The sequence below is a fragment of the Dromaius novaehollandiae genome, chromosome 24 (genome assembly GCF_036370855.1).
Source record: "Dromaius novaehollandiae isolate bDroNov1 chromosome 24, bDroNov1.hap1, whole genome shotgun sequence".
In the NCBI taxonomy this organism is placed as follows: Eukaryota; Metazoa; Chordata; class Aves; order Casuariiformes; family Dromaiidae; genus Dromaius; species Dromaius novaehollandiae.
In genome coordinates, this window is record NC_088121.1 from 906,528 (window position 1) to 923,708 (window position 17,181).

Sequence of the window (17,181 nt, forward strand, 5' to 3'; positions counted from 1 at the left end):
AGCGGGCTCCGAGCCGGCCGTCGGCACGTAAACTTCCCGGGCGGGCGAGGCAGGGCAGGACGTCTCTTCCCAGCTCCTCACTTAGCGCTCTGGAAAGCCCAAGGCAGCGGATCCCGCGACTCCGCTGAGACTAAGTTGCCTTTTCCAAACGGTCTGTTCGGAAACTTCCTGACTGCGTTCAGGTTTCCTCCTGTGTAAGGAGGAAGAATGCCGTATTCTGCTAAATACCAGATTCTTAGGCTGGCTACCAAGGCGGCTATGAGTAATCTATAGAAAATGAGGGAATGCTTTTATCTGCTTTGTTAGGAGATTTCCTAATGCTTTAGAGATGTGTACCTGTAAATGAACAAATTAAACAAATGGACTGACTTTACTGGAGAAAAAAAATGCTCTGTGTGGTACCGCTGCCTTTTAGAGAGTTAAAGCTTTAACTTAATCCAGTCTTAATTCTCCCCATATGGCTAGGTCTGGCAGCGCAGGAAGGACTTGGCTGACGATCGGGCCTGAACAGTGGCTAAAATAAATACGGGGGCCATCTGTGCAGCAAGGGGAGAAGCGGCCCGCGGAGCGCAGGGCCTCCTCGGGCGGACCTCGCCGAGCTGAGCGCCTGTTCGAGCTCGCTGGCAGAGCACGGGCGGCGGGGAGGAGGGAGCAGAAGAAAGCGGCGCGGCAGTGAAAGGTGAGCCCGCTCCGTGAAACGCCAGAGCCGAGCGAGCCGAGCGCCGGGGGACCGGAGCGCGGCTCCACGCCGGTTGCTGCGGCAACTCGTCCCGCGGTTTGGGTTTTCCGAAGGGCTGGAGAGCGCTGCAGCGGACGCGTGTGCGTGTCCGGAAAGCGACGCCGCAAAGCTGGCGGCTCTGCTACCTGGCCGGGGCAGGAGCCGCGGGGCGGAGGCTGGCGCGGTTGGGTTTCAGCGGCCGCGAGGGAGGGAAGGAGGGAGGGATGTCCTAGCCGGCGGAGGAGATGCGTGGCTCCTCCGAGACGCCAGTCCTAAAGCCCCGGGCCGGGGCACGGTGCGGAGCTGGGGAAGGCGAGTCCTGCTGAGCCGGACCCGGAGAGCAGCGCGTTCAGCCCTCCCGGGCGGCCCTTCGAGCGCGGGACCATGAGCTCTGCGCGGGGCAAGCGCGGTTCCCCCCCGCGGAGCTGGCTCAACCGGGGACGAGGCTGGGACCTGGGGACGGGTGAGTAAACCCTGCCCTGCCGCGCTCGGCGGCCAGCGCGCGGTCCGTCGGGACGGGGCATCGCGTTTCTCCCTAGCGCCGTTTCCTGATCGTTAGCTAATCGATGGGTCTGCTTCCCAGCAGCTGCTGATCCTGCTTGTGCCCTAAGCCGGTCCTATTAATCAGCGATAATGCCTTAATGGTGTCGAAGCTGGGAAGCTGCAGCGCAGGGGAATTAGCAGCGCTCCGTTAACGAGAGCAGGGCCGGCTTTCCGTCGGGACGTCCCGCAGCGGGAGGGAAGGCACCGGGCAGCGACGCCTGGCACCGGCCGCAGCCGCGCGGCACGCGGAGGGATAGCGCTCCGTTACGGTTCCCCGTCTCGCAGCTTTGTCGCTTGTTTCATTGACGGTAAACGCTCCAGGCTGCAGCGATGAACGCTGCCGTTATTTGCATCTACCCACGAGTTCCAGCGTCTCGGTCGGTGTCTCTGACGCGGGAGGAGGCAGCGTTTCCCGTGAAAGCAGCGACTTTGCGTGCAGCTCGTGGACACCCTTAACGCGTAGTCGTCTTTGGGGCGTTACCAAGGCAGCACGTGAGCGCGGGGTTTCCTCCGTCTCGGCCTGTCGGATGCTACCAAAGTCTCCTGATCTTTAGAACCGCAGCACAGTTGAATTCTTAATTAGTTAAAATTTTAAGGCGGAAAACATCTGAAAGAATTTAAAAAAAGGGAGGAGAGTCTAGCGTAAAAGACCTGGCGGGTCATCTCTGCTCTCCTTCCTCCGTGGCATAATCTCCCGCGGGTTTTCTGCTCTGCTTTAGATTGAACGATAAAGGATCCAGTGCTGCTGCGCAGGGACTGCTCCGAAACGTGATGCAACGCGCTGTTAGGAAACTGTTACGCTACTCTGATGAGGAGTTTTCCGCCACTTGTATTCTTTCTTTCCTCCTAGCAAAGTCTTCTCGGATATATTCTAAATAATTTTCTTTCCTCGGTGTTTGCACTCTCAGCAGTCTCGTCCTCTGTACTGTGCTCTCTGTATCGGCTGGCGAAGGGGCATGTAGTTCTCCTTGTTGCTCCTCCTCGATTTTTAGCCAATGTACGTGTAAATAGAAACGCGGAGACACGCTACGCCCATATTCGTGGCATCCAAAGCTAGGAAACCTGAAGCCGTGCTGGATTTCATCTTAAAAGCACGATGCTTTTTAACACCCGTCCTCTAGAAAACGCTGACACCACAGTGCGAACGCTGCAGAATTACTCATCCTCCCCACCGGACGTTGTGGTCCCACGTCAATCTGCACGCAGACGAGTCAATGAGCAGCACGCGGCCCCGCTGCCGAGCCGACGCGTGGCCGGAGGCTGCCGAAGCCGGTGCTCTGCGCGTGGCCCGATGCGCCGTGTAGGCTCGGGCTCCCGTCCCCAAAGCCTCGCTCACCTCGGCACTTCTTCTCGTCTCCATGAGTTTCCTCCTTGGTCTCCGCGCTCACCCAAGCGCACGCGGTGAATGTGCTCTTGACGCAGACCGCTGCGATCGCGCGCAGGCGCCCGCCCCGGACCACCTTCCTCTTCCCCGCTGCGCGCGGGGCTGGGAAAGGACAGTGTCGCTCCATGGGCTGCGCGTTTTCCCCTTCCCCCCCCCCACGAACGCTTTAATTGGTGTTCCAGGAACGAGTCTGCAGGAATCAAGTGGCTGCTTTGATTCACAAGTATTGCGATCAGTAAGAAATCGGTTATTTGGGACTTAAAATATCGATGGTGTACTAAGTTAAGCAGGGCGTGCTTTCTAAATGTTTTAGCATCTCTCCACTTTGGATGGCAAGCAGGAACGAACCTTTACTTCTGGCTGCCTTTTCTGGCACAAAGTACCCAGAAACGACACAACTCTTCTGAGCGTGTGTCGCTTTTAAAAGAAAACGGTGTCGATGATGAATTTCGGGACGGGAGCTGTCTCAGCCTGGCTGGGCTTTTTTGTGCTTTCCCCCCCCAGTTTTAGGGAGAGTTTCGTGTGATGCGGGAATCCGGCCGCCTTGCGTGTCTTCGTTTCAGTTAGAGGGGAAGAAGGCGAAACCTGTTTCTCTTGGTTTATTCAAGCGCGTCTGTCTCGGTATCAGCGCAGGGCACAGGCAGCCCGCACCGCCGGCGCGGGGGGGAAGTCTGCCAGGGAGGAAGCGGCGATGTTTGGACCTGTCGCTGGAGCCTCGTGGGCAGAACCATTCCCACGTTCTCCGAGTGCCGCTCTCGGGATTTGGGTTGGTCGCAGCTTGTGTCGGTGTCTCGCTTTTCCCTCCCCAAACGCTCGCAAGACCAAGACCCTGGGGCCTCTTGCAGACGGCCCCCGGGGTGCTGCGGCTTCCAGCGGGGTCCCGGGGCGCGGGATGCTCCGGCGCGTCCGCTCGGTGCCGGAGATCCCCGTGAGCGCGCAGGAGGTGGCTGCTGGGGTGTGTTTTCGCCTCTCCCTTTTCCTCCGTCGCCTTCGGACGGGTCTCAGGCTCCCTTGGGAAGAGCGGTGCTGGGTCTCGGAGCCGGGCCGGCGGGGTGGGGGCTGCTCCGGCCGCGTTGGTTTGGTTTCTTTGGTTTCCAGAGCGACTGACCGCTCCGGAGCCCGGAAAGGAGACCCAGAAGGATTTTTCTTTCCCAGTTCACGGCGATGGGCTGCAGGCCGCGTGGCCGTGCGCGTGCACGTGGCGCGGGCGGCCTCGGTGGGGGACCTGGCCGGGACGGCGCGGGAGCGGAGGTGGGCGCCTGAGCCGACCGCCCCTGCTCCTGGGAGGCGGCGATTGCAGCTCCCGGTGAAAGGTGTTTCTGGATCCGGCTCCCTCCGGCGCTGCTGCCCCGTCCCCGTGGCCCTGCCGCTCCTCTCCCGGCGGGGTTGCGGTGCAGCCGGGGGCCTTCCTCGCCCGCCTGCATCCTCCTCGCCCGCCTGCATCCTCCTCGCCCCCCTGCATCCTCCTCGCCCCCCTGCATCCTCCCCGGCCCCCGCGCAGGCACGGCACATGCGGGGCTCCCGCGGCCGCCCCGTCCCCTCCGGGAGCGACCCCTCCGCGGTGGCACCGGGGCAGTGCGTGTGCGGGTGGGTGCAGCCCTTCGAGGGGGACCGCGACGGCGCGGGAGGGCTTGGAGGAACTATTTCATCCTGCCGCCGCCGCATCGCTGGGCCCCGGGGGGTTTCTGCACGGCCCCACGTTCGGCCAGTTTGGGACGTGCCCCTGCGGAGCTGGCGGGTGGATCGGCGAGCGGAGGAGCGCCGGAGGCGTCCCCAGATCCCCGGCGTCGCTGGGCCGACGCCGCGGCCAAGAGCGATTCCTGGTGCGCGGCTGCTTTCCGAGGCCGGCAGGACCCTGGCGGGAAGGTGCAACCTGCAAATGTGATCCTGCGCCGCTCTCGCAGGCTTTGAACCCGCCTCGACGCTTTCCTGTTTGCTGAGGTTTAGGGGGGAGAATTCCACGGTGCGAGCCAGGGAAAGCTGGAGCAAAGTCTTGCCGCGGTCGTAAACCTGGAATCGCACCTGGGTGTCCGAGGGCGGGGTGGAAAGCTCCCGCGCCTGCTCCCGCGGGAAGCTCCGTGCCGCCGGTCCCTGCTCTCCGCGGCCGGGGGGAGGCTGCCGCGGGGCCGGGGCCGGTGCCGAAGCCCCCGGGCCGCCCCCTCGCGCGGAGGCCCGGCCCGGCCCCGCGGCGCATTCCTGCCTCGGGAGCCCACCGCGGCGGCAGGGCGGCCGAACAGCCCCGCTCTTCACGGGACCGTTCCGATCACAAACGTGTCTTGTCTCCTCAGCCGAATTTCTTTCATAGACGGCAGAAAGTGAAATTCGTGCAATGTCTGTGGGAGGGCGAAGAAAGGGCCTTTGTGCACCCGGCGCGGGGCGGCCCCCGGCAGCGCCCGCCGCGCTCCCGGCTGGCGGGATCGGCTCCGCGCTCGTCCCGCGCCCTCCGGCTCCGAGGCGGGAGCCGGCCGCAGCCCCGACCGCGGCAGCATGTTCCTGTCCTGGCGCAAGCGGGGCGCCTACGAGCTGGAGGCTTTGCCCGCCGGCCCGGCCGAGCTGCCGTGCGGCGCCGTGGAGCGTTTCTCCTGGAGCTCCTCCTCGGACGTCGGCGGGGATCGTGGTAGGTCGCGGCGGCCGCAAGCGGCTGGCAGCCGGCGAGCCCGTTTCGCCCCCGGACGGGCAGCGGGGTCCCGGCCGCGGGGTGCCGACGGCGGCGCTGCCCTAACGCCCTCGAGGGAGAGCCGGGCGCGGTGAAACGGCCGGCGACGGTCCCTCCCTGCTCCCGGGACGCGGCCCTCGGCCGGCCCGGTGCCCGCGGGTCGGCTCCGGTACGAGGCACCGGAGCTGCTGGCGTGCACCGGGGCTCCGGCACCGCGGTCGGGACCGGCGGCCGCCCCGGCAGCGGAGCAGAGCAGAGCAGAGCGGGGCTCCCGGCATCGCTCCGTGCCCTCCGCTGCCGCCGCGCCTGCGGAGCAGCGTATCTGCGTTCCAGCGTTCGGTGAGCCTGAAAAACTTCCCTCTTGCTCGCGTGAAAGGATTTCTTGTGCGTCGCCGTTATTATTCACGGCAGGTCAAGCGAAACGATGGTCGCAGCGGGGTGGCCAATGGCGGGGCCGTTACCAGGCCGGCGGCACCGCGGGCGGCCGCGGACAGAGGCTCATTGTGCGCCGGAGCGCGGGCTGACGCGTGGGCTGCGGCACGGTGCGCTCGTCCCTGCTGCGGGGAGCCGGGAGCTGGCCCCGCTCGACCCGGGAGGGTCCCGTGCCGTGCAGGGATGCTGGATCCACTGCATCCCGCTCCCACGGCGATGCACGGCCTTGGCACGGCACGCACCCGGCAGTGCTGCCCGGGAGGGTCCCGCACCATGCAGGGATGCTGGATCCGCTGCGTCCCGCTCCCACGGCGATGCACGGCCTCGGCACGGCATGCACCCGGCAGCGCTGCCCGGGAGGGTCCTGCGCCGTGCAGGGATGCTGGATCCGCTGCGTCCCGCTCCCACGGCGATGCACGGCCTCGGCACGGCATGCACCCGGCAGCGCTGCCCGGGAGGGTCCCGCGCCGTGCAGGGATGCTGGATCCGCTGCGTCCCGCTCCCACGGCGATGCGCGGCCTCGGCACGGCACGCACCCGGCAGCGCTGCCCGGGAGGGTCCCGCGCCGTGCAGGGATGCTGGATCCGCTGCGTCCCGCTCCCACGGTGATGCGCGGCCTCGGCACGGCATGCACCCGGCAGCGCTGCCCGGGAGGGTCCCGCGCCGTGCAGGGATGCTGGATCCGCTGCGTCCCGCTCCCACGGCGATGCACGGCCTCGGCACGGCATGCACCCGGCAGCGCTGCCCGGGAGGGTCCCGCGCCGTGCAGGGATGCTGGATCCGCTGCGTCCCGCTCCCACGGCGATGCGCGGCCTCGGCACGGCATGCACCCGGCAGCGCTGCCCGGGAGGGTCCCGCGCCGTGCAGGGATGCTGGATCCGCTGCATCCCGCTCCCATGGTGATGCACGGCCTTGGCACAGCATGCACCCGGCAGCGCTGCCCGGGAGGGTCCCGCGCCGTGCAGGGATGCTGGATCCGCTGCATCCCGCTCCCACGGCGATGCATGGCCTCGGCACGGCATGCACCCGGCAGCGCTGCCCGGGAGGGTCCCGTGCCGTGCAGGGATGCCGGCAGGGATCGTGCTCCTGGCCGTCGGCTCCGCTGGTGGAAACCGCTGTCCCGCATTTCCCGGCCCGGAACGGCTGCCGGCAGCGCTGATTCCTCCTCTTCCCCCCGCCGTGGCCCGGGAGGGCAGAGAGGCGGTTTTTCCGCAGACTGGGTCTGGCCCTGGCTCGGCCGCGGGCCCGTTGCTGCCGCGGCAGCACCGGGGCTGCTGTTGCTGGAGGGGGGGCAGAGCGGGAGCCCCGACGCTCCGGGGACACCGCGCTGCTCCGTGCGCCCGTCCGGGCTCCGGCCCCGCAGCCGCCTGCCAGCGGGACGGGCCAGCGCCGGGCCAGCCGCCCGCGCCGCGGGGCCCCTTCGCCTCCCCTCCGCCACCAGAAGTCTGTTATTTTTAAACTATTAAACGTGGCAGGTAGCAAAAGCCTGCAAAATAGGATTTGTGCAGGAGGCCGATTTAACGGTCAAAGCTTAAAGCGGCTTCCCGGCCGCTCCGGGGCCGGGAGCGCAGGGTGCGGAGCCGCGGCCGTTCCCGCGGTGCAGCAGTGCCGCCGGGGCCGGGCGTTCCCGCGGGGCCGGGCGTTCCCGGGTGCCATCGGAGCGCGGCTGCCCGGTCCCGGCGGTGCCGCCAGCCCCGCTGTGACGGCCCCGTCTCCTCTCCCGCAGACGAGCGGCCGGCGGAGGAGCAGGGCCTGCGCTGCCAGAACCCCGACTGCCCCGACAGCAGGAGGGCCGTGAAGGTAGGTGCCCCTCGGCACCGCGAGCGGCCCGGGCGCCCGGTGCCGGGGCCTGCGGTGAAGCCGAGCAGCAGCAGCAGCGCCGGGCTGGCCGCGAGGGCCGAGCGGCGCCCGGCAATGGAAGCGCCCGCGGCCCCGCTCCTAATCCCGTTGATGGCTAACGTAAAGCCCGAGGGGATTTAGGGCCCCTCATCTCCGGCGGCTCCAGCTGCCCGGTGCGGGAGCCGGCTCCGGGGACGTTCCCGCGCGCCCCGGTCGGGCTCCGCTCGCGGCCGAAGCCCTGGCGCGGGTCCGGTGAGTCCACGGGGCTGCGGCGGGGCCCTGCCGGAGCAGCATCCCGGCGGAGCAATGTCCCCCCGCGCGGCGCGGTGCTCCCACCCTCGGCTGCGCGGTCGCCGCGGGGAATTCCTCCGGCAGCAGGAGTGACGGTTGTTCAGTCCCGCGAGCTCGGCAGCGCCGCGGAGGAGCGGAGCGGCTGCTTTTCGGAGTCAGGCGCTGGTTTTCGGGAGCGTCACAGAGGGGGTGACGGAGCGGAGCCCTGCCGAGGCGGCCGGAGGCTCTGCAGGGCTTTTGCTCGCCGGCGGCCCCGGCGCTGCTCCCGGCACCGCGGGCTTTGCCCGGTTTGCCGCTTCCGTGTGAGCTGGTGACTCACGGGCCTTGGCGGGGCAGGAGAACGGCCCTGCCGCCGCGGTCGCGCCCGGCAGCGAGGCAGCGTGTCACGGCCGGTGTTTGCACTGGCGCAGCGGAAGCGCGGCCGCGCCGGGAGCGCGCACACGTGGCACTGGGCGCCGGCCGCGGGGCCCCGGCGGGATTGCGGGATCGCGGCAGCGGGCAGCACCCCCGCGAGCTGCCCCGTGCCGGTGCCGGTGCCCAGGAGGTAGCACAGGGCTGGGGGTCTGCCGCGCTTGCCACTGCAGCGGCTATTTTTAAGTGCCGCGGGGGAACGGGCGTGCGGGGCGGTGCACGGGCGGTGCACGGGTTGTGCACGGGCACGGCCGGGCTGCAGCGCCCGCGTCCCGCAGGTATGCCACCACGCCGAGTGCCAGCAGCTGAACCGCGGCAGCCCCCTGAGCCTGTGTGAGGCCTGCGACGGGCGCTTCCACGGCGCCATGCACTTCGACGGGCACGTCCGCTTCGACCTGCCGCCGCAAGGTGAGCGCCGCCGGGACGCCGCCGCGATGCCGCCGCCAGCGCCCGCGCCAGCGCCCGCACCCGCTCCCCTCGCAGGCTCCGTGCTGGCCCGCAACGTCTCCACGCGCTCCTGCCCGCCGCGCACCGGCCCGGCCTCCGACCCCGACGAGGACGACGACGCGCCCGCCGACGGCACCGGGTGAGCCCCCGGGACGGTGCCACTGCCGCGGGGACGATGCCACCGCCGCGGGGACGATGCTGCCGCCGCCGCCGGGCGCGCGGTGACCCGCCTGCTCCTGCCGCAGGGACGGGAGGAGCTCGGCGCTCAAGCTGCCCAAGAAGAAGGCTCGCCGGCGGCACACGGACGTAAGGGGCCGGGGCTGCACCGCGGCGGCGGTGGGGCCGCGGCCGTGCCGCGGCGCTTCCCCGGGCTCCGAGCCGGCGCTCTCCTCCGGCAGGACCCCAGCAAGGAGTGCTTCACCCTGAAGTTCGACCTGGACGCCGACGCGGGGACGGAGATCGTGCCGGCCGCGAGGAAGAAGTCGCTGGGGTGAGCAGCCGGCGCGGCGCGGTGCGGCATGGCGCGGCGCGGTGCGGTGTCTCCACGCGGCCCGTGCCGCTGCAGGGAGGTGCTGCTGCCCGTGTTCGAGCGGAAGGCGCTGGAGCCCAGCGCGGTGGACATCTACCTGGAGCAGTCGCACACGCCGCTGTCGCTGCGCTTCGAGGCGTACCGCTTCGGGGGACACTACCTGCGCGTGAGAGGTGCGGGGCGCCCGCTCGCCCGCCCGCCGCGGGGCCGGGGATGCCGCCGCGCCGGCGCCGGCGCTGACCCCGGTGCTCCGCCGCAGCCAAGCCCGGCGGCGAGCCCGCGGCGGACCCCAAGGACGCCCGCTCGGCCAGCCTGCCCGCCCCGCGCGACGCCGACGGCCTGGTGAGCCGCCCGGCCGGGCTCCGGCTCCGCCGGGCGCCGAGCTTGGCCGGCGGATTGCCGGGTCTGCTACCGGGCCTTCCGCGCCGGCCCCACCTCCTTTTGTCCGGAGCCGGCCGGCGCCGCGGGATGCTCTGCCCGGTGCCGCCGGTGCCGGCCCGCTCCCGCCGCGGCGGCGCTCGGCCGGCTCCGGTGCCGCAGGGCCCCGCGTGCTCTCGCCAGCAGGCCCCGGGCAGGCGGCGCAAGAACGTGACGGAGTTCCTGGGCGACGCCGGCGTCCCCGAGCCCCCGCCGCACGGCAGCGGCTCCCTGCCCGGCGGCGCCGGTGACACCTGGAAGAACCGGGCGGCCAGTCGCTTCAGCGGCTTCTTCGGCTCCGGTGCCGGCGCCGGGCCGCCCGGGCGGGTAGGTGCACGCGGGGCAGCTGCCGTCGGCGCGGTGCCGCGGTCCCTTGGGGCAGCGCAAGGAGCTGCCGCCGGCTGCGGCTCCCGGTGCCGGGCGGCGGCTGCACGGCGCTCGGTGCCTGCACCCTGCGCCGGGAGCCCGGGGAGCCCCGCGGGCGCCGGCGCGTGCCGTGCGCGGCCAGCCGCCCCGCTCGCCCCGCAGGAGGGGGACAGGCTGGAGCAGCTGGAGAGCACGCTGCACGCCTACAGCAGCTTCGGGCTGCCCAAGCTGCCGCCGCAGCTCCGCTTCGACCAGGACTCGTGGGAGGAGGAGGAGGAGGAGGAGGAGGAGGAGGGCGACGCCGCCGGCCCGGCGCTGGAGGGCAGCTGGCAGGACATCATCGAGGGCGCGGAGGTGGGCGGTGGCGGCGGCGGCGGTGGCGGTGGCCCGGCGGCGCGGCGCTGAGCCTCTGCCGCGCCGGCAGGCCCTGACGCGGCGGCAGTGCCACCAGCAGGAAGCCATCTGGGAGCTGCTGCACACCGAGGCCACCTACATCCGCCAGCTCCGGGTGATCGCGGACGTGAGTGCGGGGGGCGCGGGGGGGCCGGGCCGCCCGCGACGCGATGCACCGCGACGCACCGCGACGTGATGCACCGCGACGCACCGCCCCGCGCTCTCCCCGCAGCTCTTCCTCCGCTGCCTGCTGAACCTGCAGGATTCGGGGCTGCTGTGCGAGGTGAGCGCCTGCCCCCCCCTCGCCCCCCGCCCACGGCCCCCGGCAGCTCCCGGCCTCGTCCCGCGCCCGCAGGTGGACGCCGGGCGCCTCTTCGGCAACGTCGGGGAGATCATCGGGCTGCACCGCCGGCTGTGGAGCGGCGTCATGGCCCCGGCGCTGGAGAAGGCCCGCCGCACCCGGGCGCCGCTGGAGCCCCTCGACGTCCTCAAGGGCTTCCGCGCGGTGAGCGCGGCGCGGGGCGCACCGGGGCGGCGGTTGCACGGCCGCGGCGCTGACGGCCGCCGCCGGCCGCCCGCAGTTCGGCTCGCTCTTCCAGCCCTACGTGCGCTACTGCATGGAGGAGGAGGGCTGCATGGCGTACATGCGGGCGCTGCTGCGCGACAGCGAGCTCTTCCGCGTCTACGTGGCGGTAAGGGCGCGGGGGCGGGCGCGGGGCCGGGGCCGCCGCCGGCACCGACGCCAACACCGCCGCGCGCAGTGGGCCGAGAAGCACCGGCAGTGCAGCCGCCTGAAGCTCAGCGACATGCTGGTGAAGCCGCACCAGCGCCTCACCAAGTACCCGCTGCTGCTCAAGTCCCTGCTGAAGAAGACGGACGACGCGCGCAGCCGGGAGGCCGTCGCCGCCACGGTGAGCGCGCCGGCCCCGCGGGTCCCCGCCGCGGCCCGGCCCCGCGCCCCGCGCCCTGACGCCCGGGCTCCCCGCCGCAGATCGGCTCCGTGGAGCGGTTCATCAACCACGTCAACTCCCGCATGCGGCAGCGGCAGGAGCGGCAGCGCCTGGCCGCCGTGCTCGGCCGCATCGACGCCTACGAGGTGGTGGAGAGCGGCACGGACGAGGTGGACAAGGTAGGCTGGGCCGGCGCCGCGGCAGTGCCGTGCCGTGCCGCGCCGCGCCGTGCCGACGCCGACGCTCTCGCAGCTGCTGCGCGAGTTCCTGCACCTGGACCTGACGGCGCCGATGCCCGGAGCCTCCCCGGACGACACGCGGCAGCTGCTGCTCGAGGGCGGCCTGCGCATGCGGGAGGGCAGGGACAGCAAGGTGAGCGGCACCGCGGCACCGCGGCGCGGCACGGCACAGCACGGGGTGCCCGCGCCCACCACCCGCCTCTCCCCCCCGCCCCGCCGCAGGTGGACGTCTACTGCTTCCTCTTCACCGACCTCTTCCTCATCACCAAGCCCGTCAAGAAGGCCGAGCGCACCAAGGTCATCCGGCAGCCGCTGCTGGTGGACAAGGTGGTGTGCCGGGAGCTCAAGGACCCGGGTGAGCCGCGCCGCCGCGGTGGGTGGGGGCCGGGCCGCGCTGCCGGCACCCCGCTCACGGCCCCCCCGCCGCAGGCTCCTTCCTGCTCATCTACGTCAACGAGCTCGGCAGCGCCGTGGCCGCCTACACCTTCCAGGCCGGCGGGCCGGCGCTGTGCCGCGGCTGGGTGGAGGGGCTGCACAACGCGCAGGTGAGGCCGCCGCGGGTGCTCGGCGCCGGGTGCTCGGTGCTGGGTGCTCGGCGCCGGCGCCTGACGCGGCTCCGCTCCCAGACCCTGCTGCAGCGGCTGCGGCTGCAGGAGCAGCAGCGCAGCCGGCGCCTGCGGCAGGAGGAGGAGGAGGAGGAGGAGGAGAGCGGCGCCTCGGCGGGCAGCTCGCCCACGGTGCTGCGCCGGAGCACCGCCAGCCTCGACTCGCAGCGCTGGTACGGAGCGGGGCGGGAGGGCTGCGCCGTGCTGTGCCGTGCCGCGGCATCGCCGCCGCGCTCACCGCCGCGCTCGCAGCCCCTCGGACGGCTCCACGGAGACCATCGCCGTGGTGGTGGTGGACGCCAGCGACGAGCTCTCCTCGCCGGACGCCGACGCGGCGCCGTTCAGCTCCCAGTCGGACGAGGCCTCGCTGGGCACCGCGGCCTCGGGCGGCACCCCCACGGCCGAGGCGCCCGCCGGCTGCCGCTCCGCCTCCCTCGACAGCGCCTACGGCACGCTGTCGCCCGCCTCGCCGCCGGAGCCGCCCCCGGGTGCCCCGCGGCCGCCCTCGCCCCGGCTGCGCCGCCGCCCGCCCGTGCAGCGCCCGCCCGCCGCCCGCCGCCTCCTCAAGTCCAAGTCGGAGGCCGACCTGCTGCTGGCCGCCCGCCCCGCCGCCCCGCGCGGCCCCGGCCCCGGCCCCGGCCCCGGCGTCGCCCACAGCCGCAGCCTGGGCGACCTCCGCGCCGCCCCCCCGCCGCCGCGCCACCGCCACCGCCGCAGCACCAGCGGGGCCCCCGGCCGGCCCCCCGCGCCCGCCGGCTCCGGCTCCGAGCGCTCGGAGCCCGAGGAGCCGGCGGGCGGCCCCGGCCCCGGCCCCGGCCCCGGCCCCGCCGCGCCGCCCCCCGCCCGCCGCGCCCTCTCGGACCCGCAGCCGCCCCGGCACCGCAAGCTCACCTTGGCCCAGCTCTACCGGATCCGGACCACGCTGCTGCTCAACTCCACGCTGACCGCCTCGTAAGCGCCCGCTGCACCGCGCCACGCCGTGCCGTGCCGTGCCGCTGCACCGTGCTGCACCGCCGTGCAACGCTGCATCGCCGTGCCGTGCCGTGCCGGCTCAGCGGCTGCCTCTGCCCGCAGGGAGGTGTGACGGCACCGCGCGGACGGAGACGCCGTGCCGCTCCGGGGAGCCGCGCCCGCTCGTCCCCGCGGCAGGAGCGCCGGCGGCCGGGCTGGGCCGAGCGAGGGGCCCGCGCGTGCCGGGACGTCCCGCCGGCGGAGAGGCTCCGTGGCGGGGATGCCCGCGGCAGCGCCGTGCCCGCGCCTCCCCCGGCGCGGCGGGAGGCAGCCGGGGGCTCCGGGGCGAGGCGAAGGGACCGAAACGTCGGCGGTGGGTGACGAGGGCCGAGGCGCAGGACGGCGGCGGTGCCGGGGTGCAGGGAGCGGCGCGGGGACGGGCCAAGCGGAGGTGCAGGCTGGGAGCAAGGGCTGCGGCGGCGCCCGGCAAAGCGCCGTGTTTGTGGAGCTTCGATGCACAGGGGAGCGGCGGCCGCGGGCGTCGTGCCGGGCCGGTGTCCGCGGCCGCCCGGCGCTGCCGCGTAGCGGGCCGAGCATTAAACCTCGCCGAGTGCACGCTCGCCGGTGTGGGCTCTGCTTCCGGGGGGCGGCCGGGGGCACCGCGTCCCTGCCGCGCGCCGCCGCCGTCATGTGGTTTCGCATCCCGGACTCATTTCCAAAAAAGCATTTCCTCCCGCCGCGGCCGGGCGTAAAAGCGGCGGCGGGGCGGGCCAGCGCTCATTCGCCACGCGCGGCGCGCCGGGCGGACCGTGGAGCGGCGGGGCGCCGGGCGCTGAGCCGCGGGGCTCTGCCGGGCCCCGGCATGCCCCAGCCGCGAGGATGAAGCGCGCGGTCGCCGGCGCAGCTTGGGTGAGTGCGGAGCGGCCGGGGCGGTGCCCGGGTGGGCGTCCCGCGCCCGCCGGCGCTGCGAGGGGTCAGGGCGGGTAAGCGGCGCGGGGTACCACCACGGGGACCACGCACGGTGCCCGGAGCGGGGCATGGCACCACCACGGCACGGCCACGGCGACCACGGCACAGCCACGGGGACCGCGGCCGGCTGCACCGAGGGACGCGAGCGGGGCGCAGGGGAGGGCTCGGCCGTGCCGCAGGGCCCCTCCAACTCCGGCACACCGCGGCTCGTCCCGGCACGGCCCCGCCGCGGCGCTACGCAGAGGGGGGCCCCGCTTGCCCTTTCCAGCCGTGCAGAAAATGATTCAGTCCCTTTAATCGGGCGATCGCGGCTGGGAAATCCGCCCCGCGGCGCGCCGGGCCCGGCCACCCCCGCGCGGGGCGCCCCGACCCCCCGGGCCCGGCAGCCGCCGCGGGGCAGGCGGGGGAGCGGTGACCTAGTTTGGGACGCACGTACGAGGCGCGATACCATCGGAGGGAGCGCGGGCCGGGCACCGTTTCCTCTAAGGGAGGAAACCGCCCCAGCGCGCGGCGATGCGCCGGGGAAAGCCAGCGCCGGCGGCTTAACCCTCCCGTGCCCGGCGCCGTCCCGGCAGCATCCCGCTCGGGGCCGCGCGGCATCCCGGCTGCATCGTGCCGCCCGCCCCGGCGTCTGCCGCCTCCTTGCTCCGGGCGGGCGGCGAGCGCGGCTGCCGGCGACGCCGGGGGGCTGCTCGGGGCGGCGGGTGCCCCCGCAGCCTTTCCCCGCAGCGCCGCCCGCGCTGGCGGGAAGCGGCTGGCTCAGGCGCCGCGGCAGTGCCGGGGCCGCCGCGGGGCATTCCCGGCCGGCGCCGCTGCAGCCGCTCTCTCCGCCCCAGGTGCTGCTGGCGGTGCTGTGGCTGGAGGCCGGCGCCGCGCCGGGGCGGCCGGGGGGCCCGGCGTCGCCGCAGCCGCCGCGGGTCGCCGCGAGAGCCTCCTGCGCCGCCGGCACGCGCTGGGTCGAGGCGGCGCGCCGCTGCTGCGCCCAGTGCCCCGCAGGTGAGAGCCGCCGCGACGCCGGGTGAGGGGCTGCCGCCGGCGGCCAAGCCCGCGGCCGCGCCGCCGTCACCGCCCCCGTGTCTGCACAGGGACCTTCCTGCGCGCGCCCTGCACCCGCCGCGGCAACGACAGCGTCTGCGAGCCCTGCCCCGCCGGCACCTTCCACTCGCAGCCCAACACCGCGCCCGAGTGCCAGGCCTGCTACGAGTGCAACCAGCAAGGTGAGCCGCGCCGCGCCGCGCCGTGCCGTGCCGTGCCGGGAGGTCCCAGGCCGCGGCCCCGCTCACCGCCCGCTCCGGCAGCTTTCCAGAGCGTGCAGAGGAACTGCTCGGCCACCAGCAACGTCGTCTGCAGCTGCGAGCCAGGCCGCTTCCGCGACTGCATCGACGAGCTCTGCAGCGACTTCACGTGCCGGGAGTGCCGGGCCTGCGCCGGGAGCCTCGTCCAGCACCCGTGTGAGTGCCGCCGCGCCGCGCCGTGCCGTGCCGCGCCGCACCGCGATGCACCGCGTCCTGCCGCACCGCGCGGCACGGTGCCCTGCAGCACCCCGACCTCTGCCGTCCCCCAGGCTCGGCGGCGCAGGACACGCTGTGCGGCAGCTGCGAGCCGGACTTCTACGCCGAGGGCGGCAAGTGCCGGCCGTGCCCCGCGTAAGCAGCTCGGGGCCGTGCCCGGCCGGGCGCCCGCGGCGCGCGCCGGCTCGCGGGACCGGTGCCGGGGTGCGCGACGGTGCTCACGCTCGCCTCTCCCTGCAGGCGCACGGCGGAGACGTGCGGCGAGGAGTGCCAGCGGGCGTGCGGCAGCCGCCGAGGTGCGCGGGGCGGGTGGGCGCGCGGCGGCGGGGGCGGCGGCGGTGCCCCCCCGGCCCCCTGGGACGCTGGCTGCTCTCTTGCAGGCGCGGGGCTGGAGTACATCTTGCTGGGGCTCGCCGGGCCCCTCTTCCTCGGCGCCCTCGCCATCTACCACAAGCGGCTGTGGCCGCGGCCGGACGCCGCGGCCGGCAGCCCCCCGCCCGCCGCCCCGCGCTGCCCCGGCCCCGCGCCCGGCCCCGCATCCAGCCCCGGCCCGGCCGGCGCCGCCGCGGGGGGCTGCTGCGCGGGACGCGGCTGGGCGCCGCCGGCCGCCCCCGCCGCCGAGGCCGCGCCCGGGGGGTCCCGGCGGGGCCGCCCCGAGTCGCAGGCCTTGCTGCACCGCTGCCCGCCGGACCGCGACGCCCGCCCGGCCCCCCGGCAGCCCTCCGCGCCCCCGGCGCCCGCCGGCCCCCCCGGCCCGGCCACGGGGCCCCCGCTGCAGGGCGGCCGGCTCTACGCCGTCATCGACGCCGTGCCGCTGCGGCGCTGGAAGGAGTTCGTGCGGGTGCTGGGGCTGCGCGACGCCGAGATCGAGGTGGTGGAGGCCGAGTGCGCCCACGTCCGCGACCAGCAGTACGAGATGCTGAAGCGCTGGTGCCAGCAGAGCAGCGCCTCGCTCGAGCACGTCTTCGCCGCCCTGCAGCGCATGGAGCTGGCGGGCTGCGCCGAGGCGCTGCGCCTGCGCCTGCGCGACTGCCCCTGAGCCGTGCCGCGGGCCGCGGGCCGTGCCGTGCCGTGCCGCGCCGCGCCGCGTGCCGGGCTGCAGGACGCAGCCTCGCCGGCCACCCCGGGCTCCTGCCGGGCTGCGCGCGTCCCGGCGGGCACCGGCGCCGCAGGGCGCCCACCCCTAAGTATAGTTACTTATGCCGTGTAGACATGTTATGTCAGTTATGGGCCGGCGGGCTCGGCCGGCGGCAGCGGGACGGAGCTCTGCTGCCCGGTGGCGCCGGCCCGCGGCCCCCTATTTATGTCCTCCCCGCGCCGGCCGGGCCCCGCGGCGCCGAGCCCGCGCCGAACCCATGGGATAGTTCTCGAGGCCGCCGCGGCCGGGGCCGCGCTCGGGGCCGGCCCCCACGGAAATAAAGCGGCCTGTTCTCCACCCGCCGGCGCCTGGCCCTTCTTCCCGGGGCTGCCGCCGGCTCGTGGGGCGTGCCGGGGCCTCGTGGGCATCGGGGACACCGCGGGTGCTGGGGA

At 73.4% G+C, this 17,181-nt stretch overlaps 2 protein-coding genes across 2 annotated transcripts; both read left to right on the forward strand.

Annotated features, from left to right (window-relative positions):
- The first annotated feature begins 605 nt into the window (after positions 1-605).
- PLEKHG5 (pleckstrin homology and RhoGEF domain containing G5) lies at positions 606-13,175 on the forward strand. Its single transcript, XM_064525357.1, has 21 exons — positions 606-679; positions 7,460-7,533; positions 8,553-8,682; positions 8,758-8,860; positions 8,967-9,027; positions 9,120-9,211; positions 9,287-9,423; positions 9,510-9,592; positions 9,815-9,994; positions 10,196-10,387; positions 10,458-10,553; positions 10,659-10,709; positions 10,782-10,931; positions 11,008-11,118; positions 11,188-11,337; positions 11,418-11,555; positions 11,629-11,748; positions 11,838-11,970; positions 12,045-12,160; positions 12,242-12,393; positions 12,473-13,175. The coding sequence occupies exons 3-21, from the start codon at positions 8,640-8,642 to the stop codon at positions 13,173-13,175; spliced, it is 2,811 nt and encodes a 936-aa protein (XP_064381427.1). The 5' UTR covers positions 606-679; positions 7,460-7,533; positions 8,553-8,639.
- Positions 13,176-14,050: 875 nt separating this feature from the next.
- On the forward strand, positions 14,051-17,031 carry TNFRSF25 (TNF receptor superfamily member 25). Its single transcript, XM_064497176.1, is given in 7 exon segments — positions 14,051-14,080; positions 14,977-15,166; positions 15,169-15,357; positions 15,439-15,591; positions 15,705-15,786; positions 15,892-15,947; positions 16,032-17,031. Coding segments are annotated over 7 exon segments (1,359 nt in total). The 3' UTR covers positions 16,691-17,031.
- The last annotated feature ends 150 nt before the right edge of the window (positions 17,032-17,181 follow it).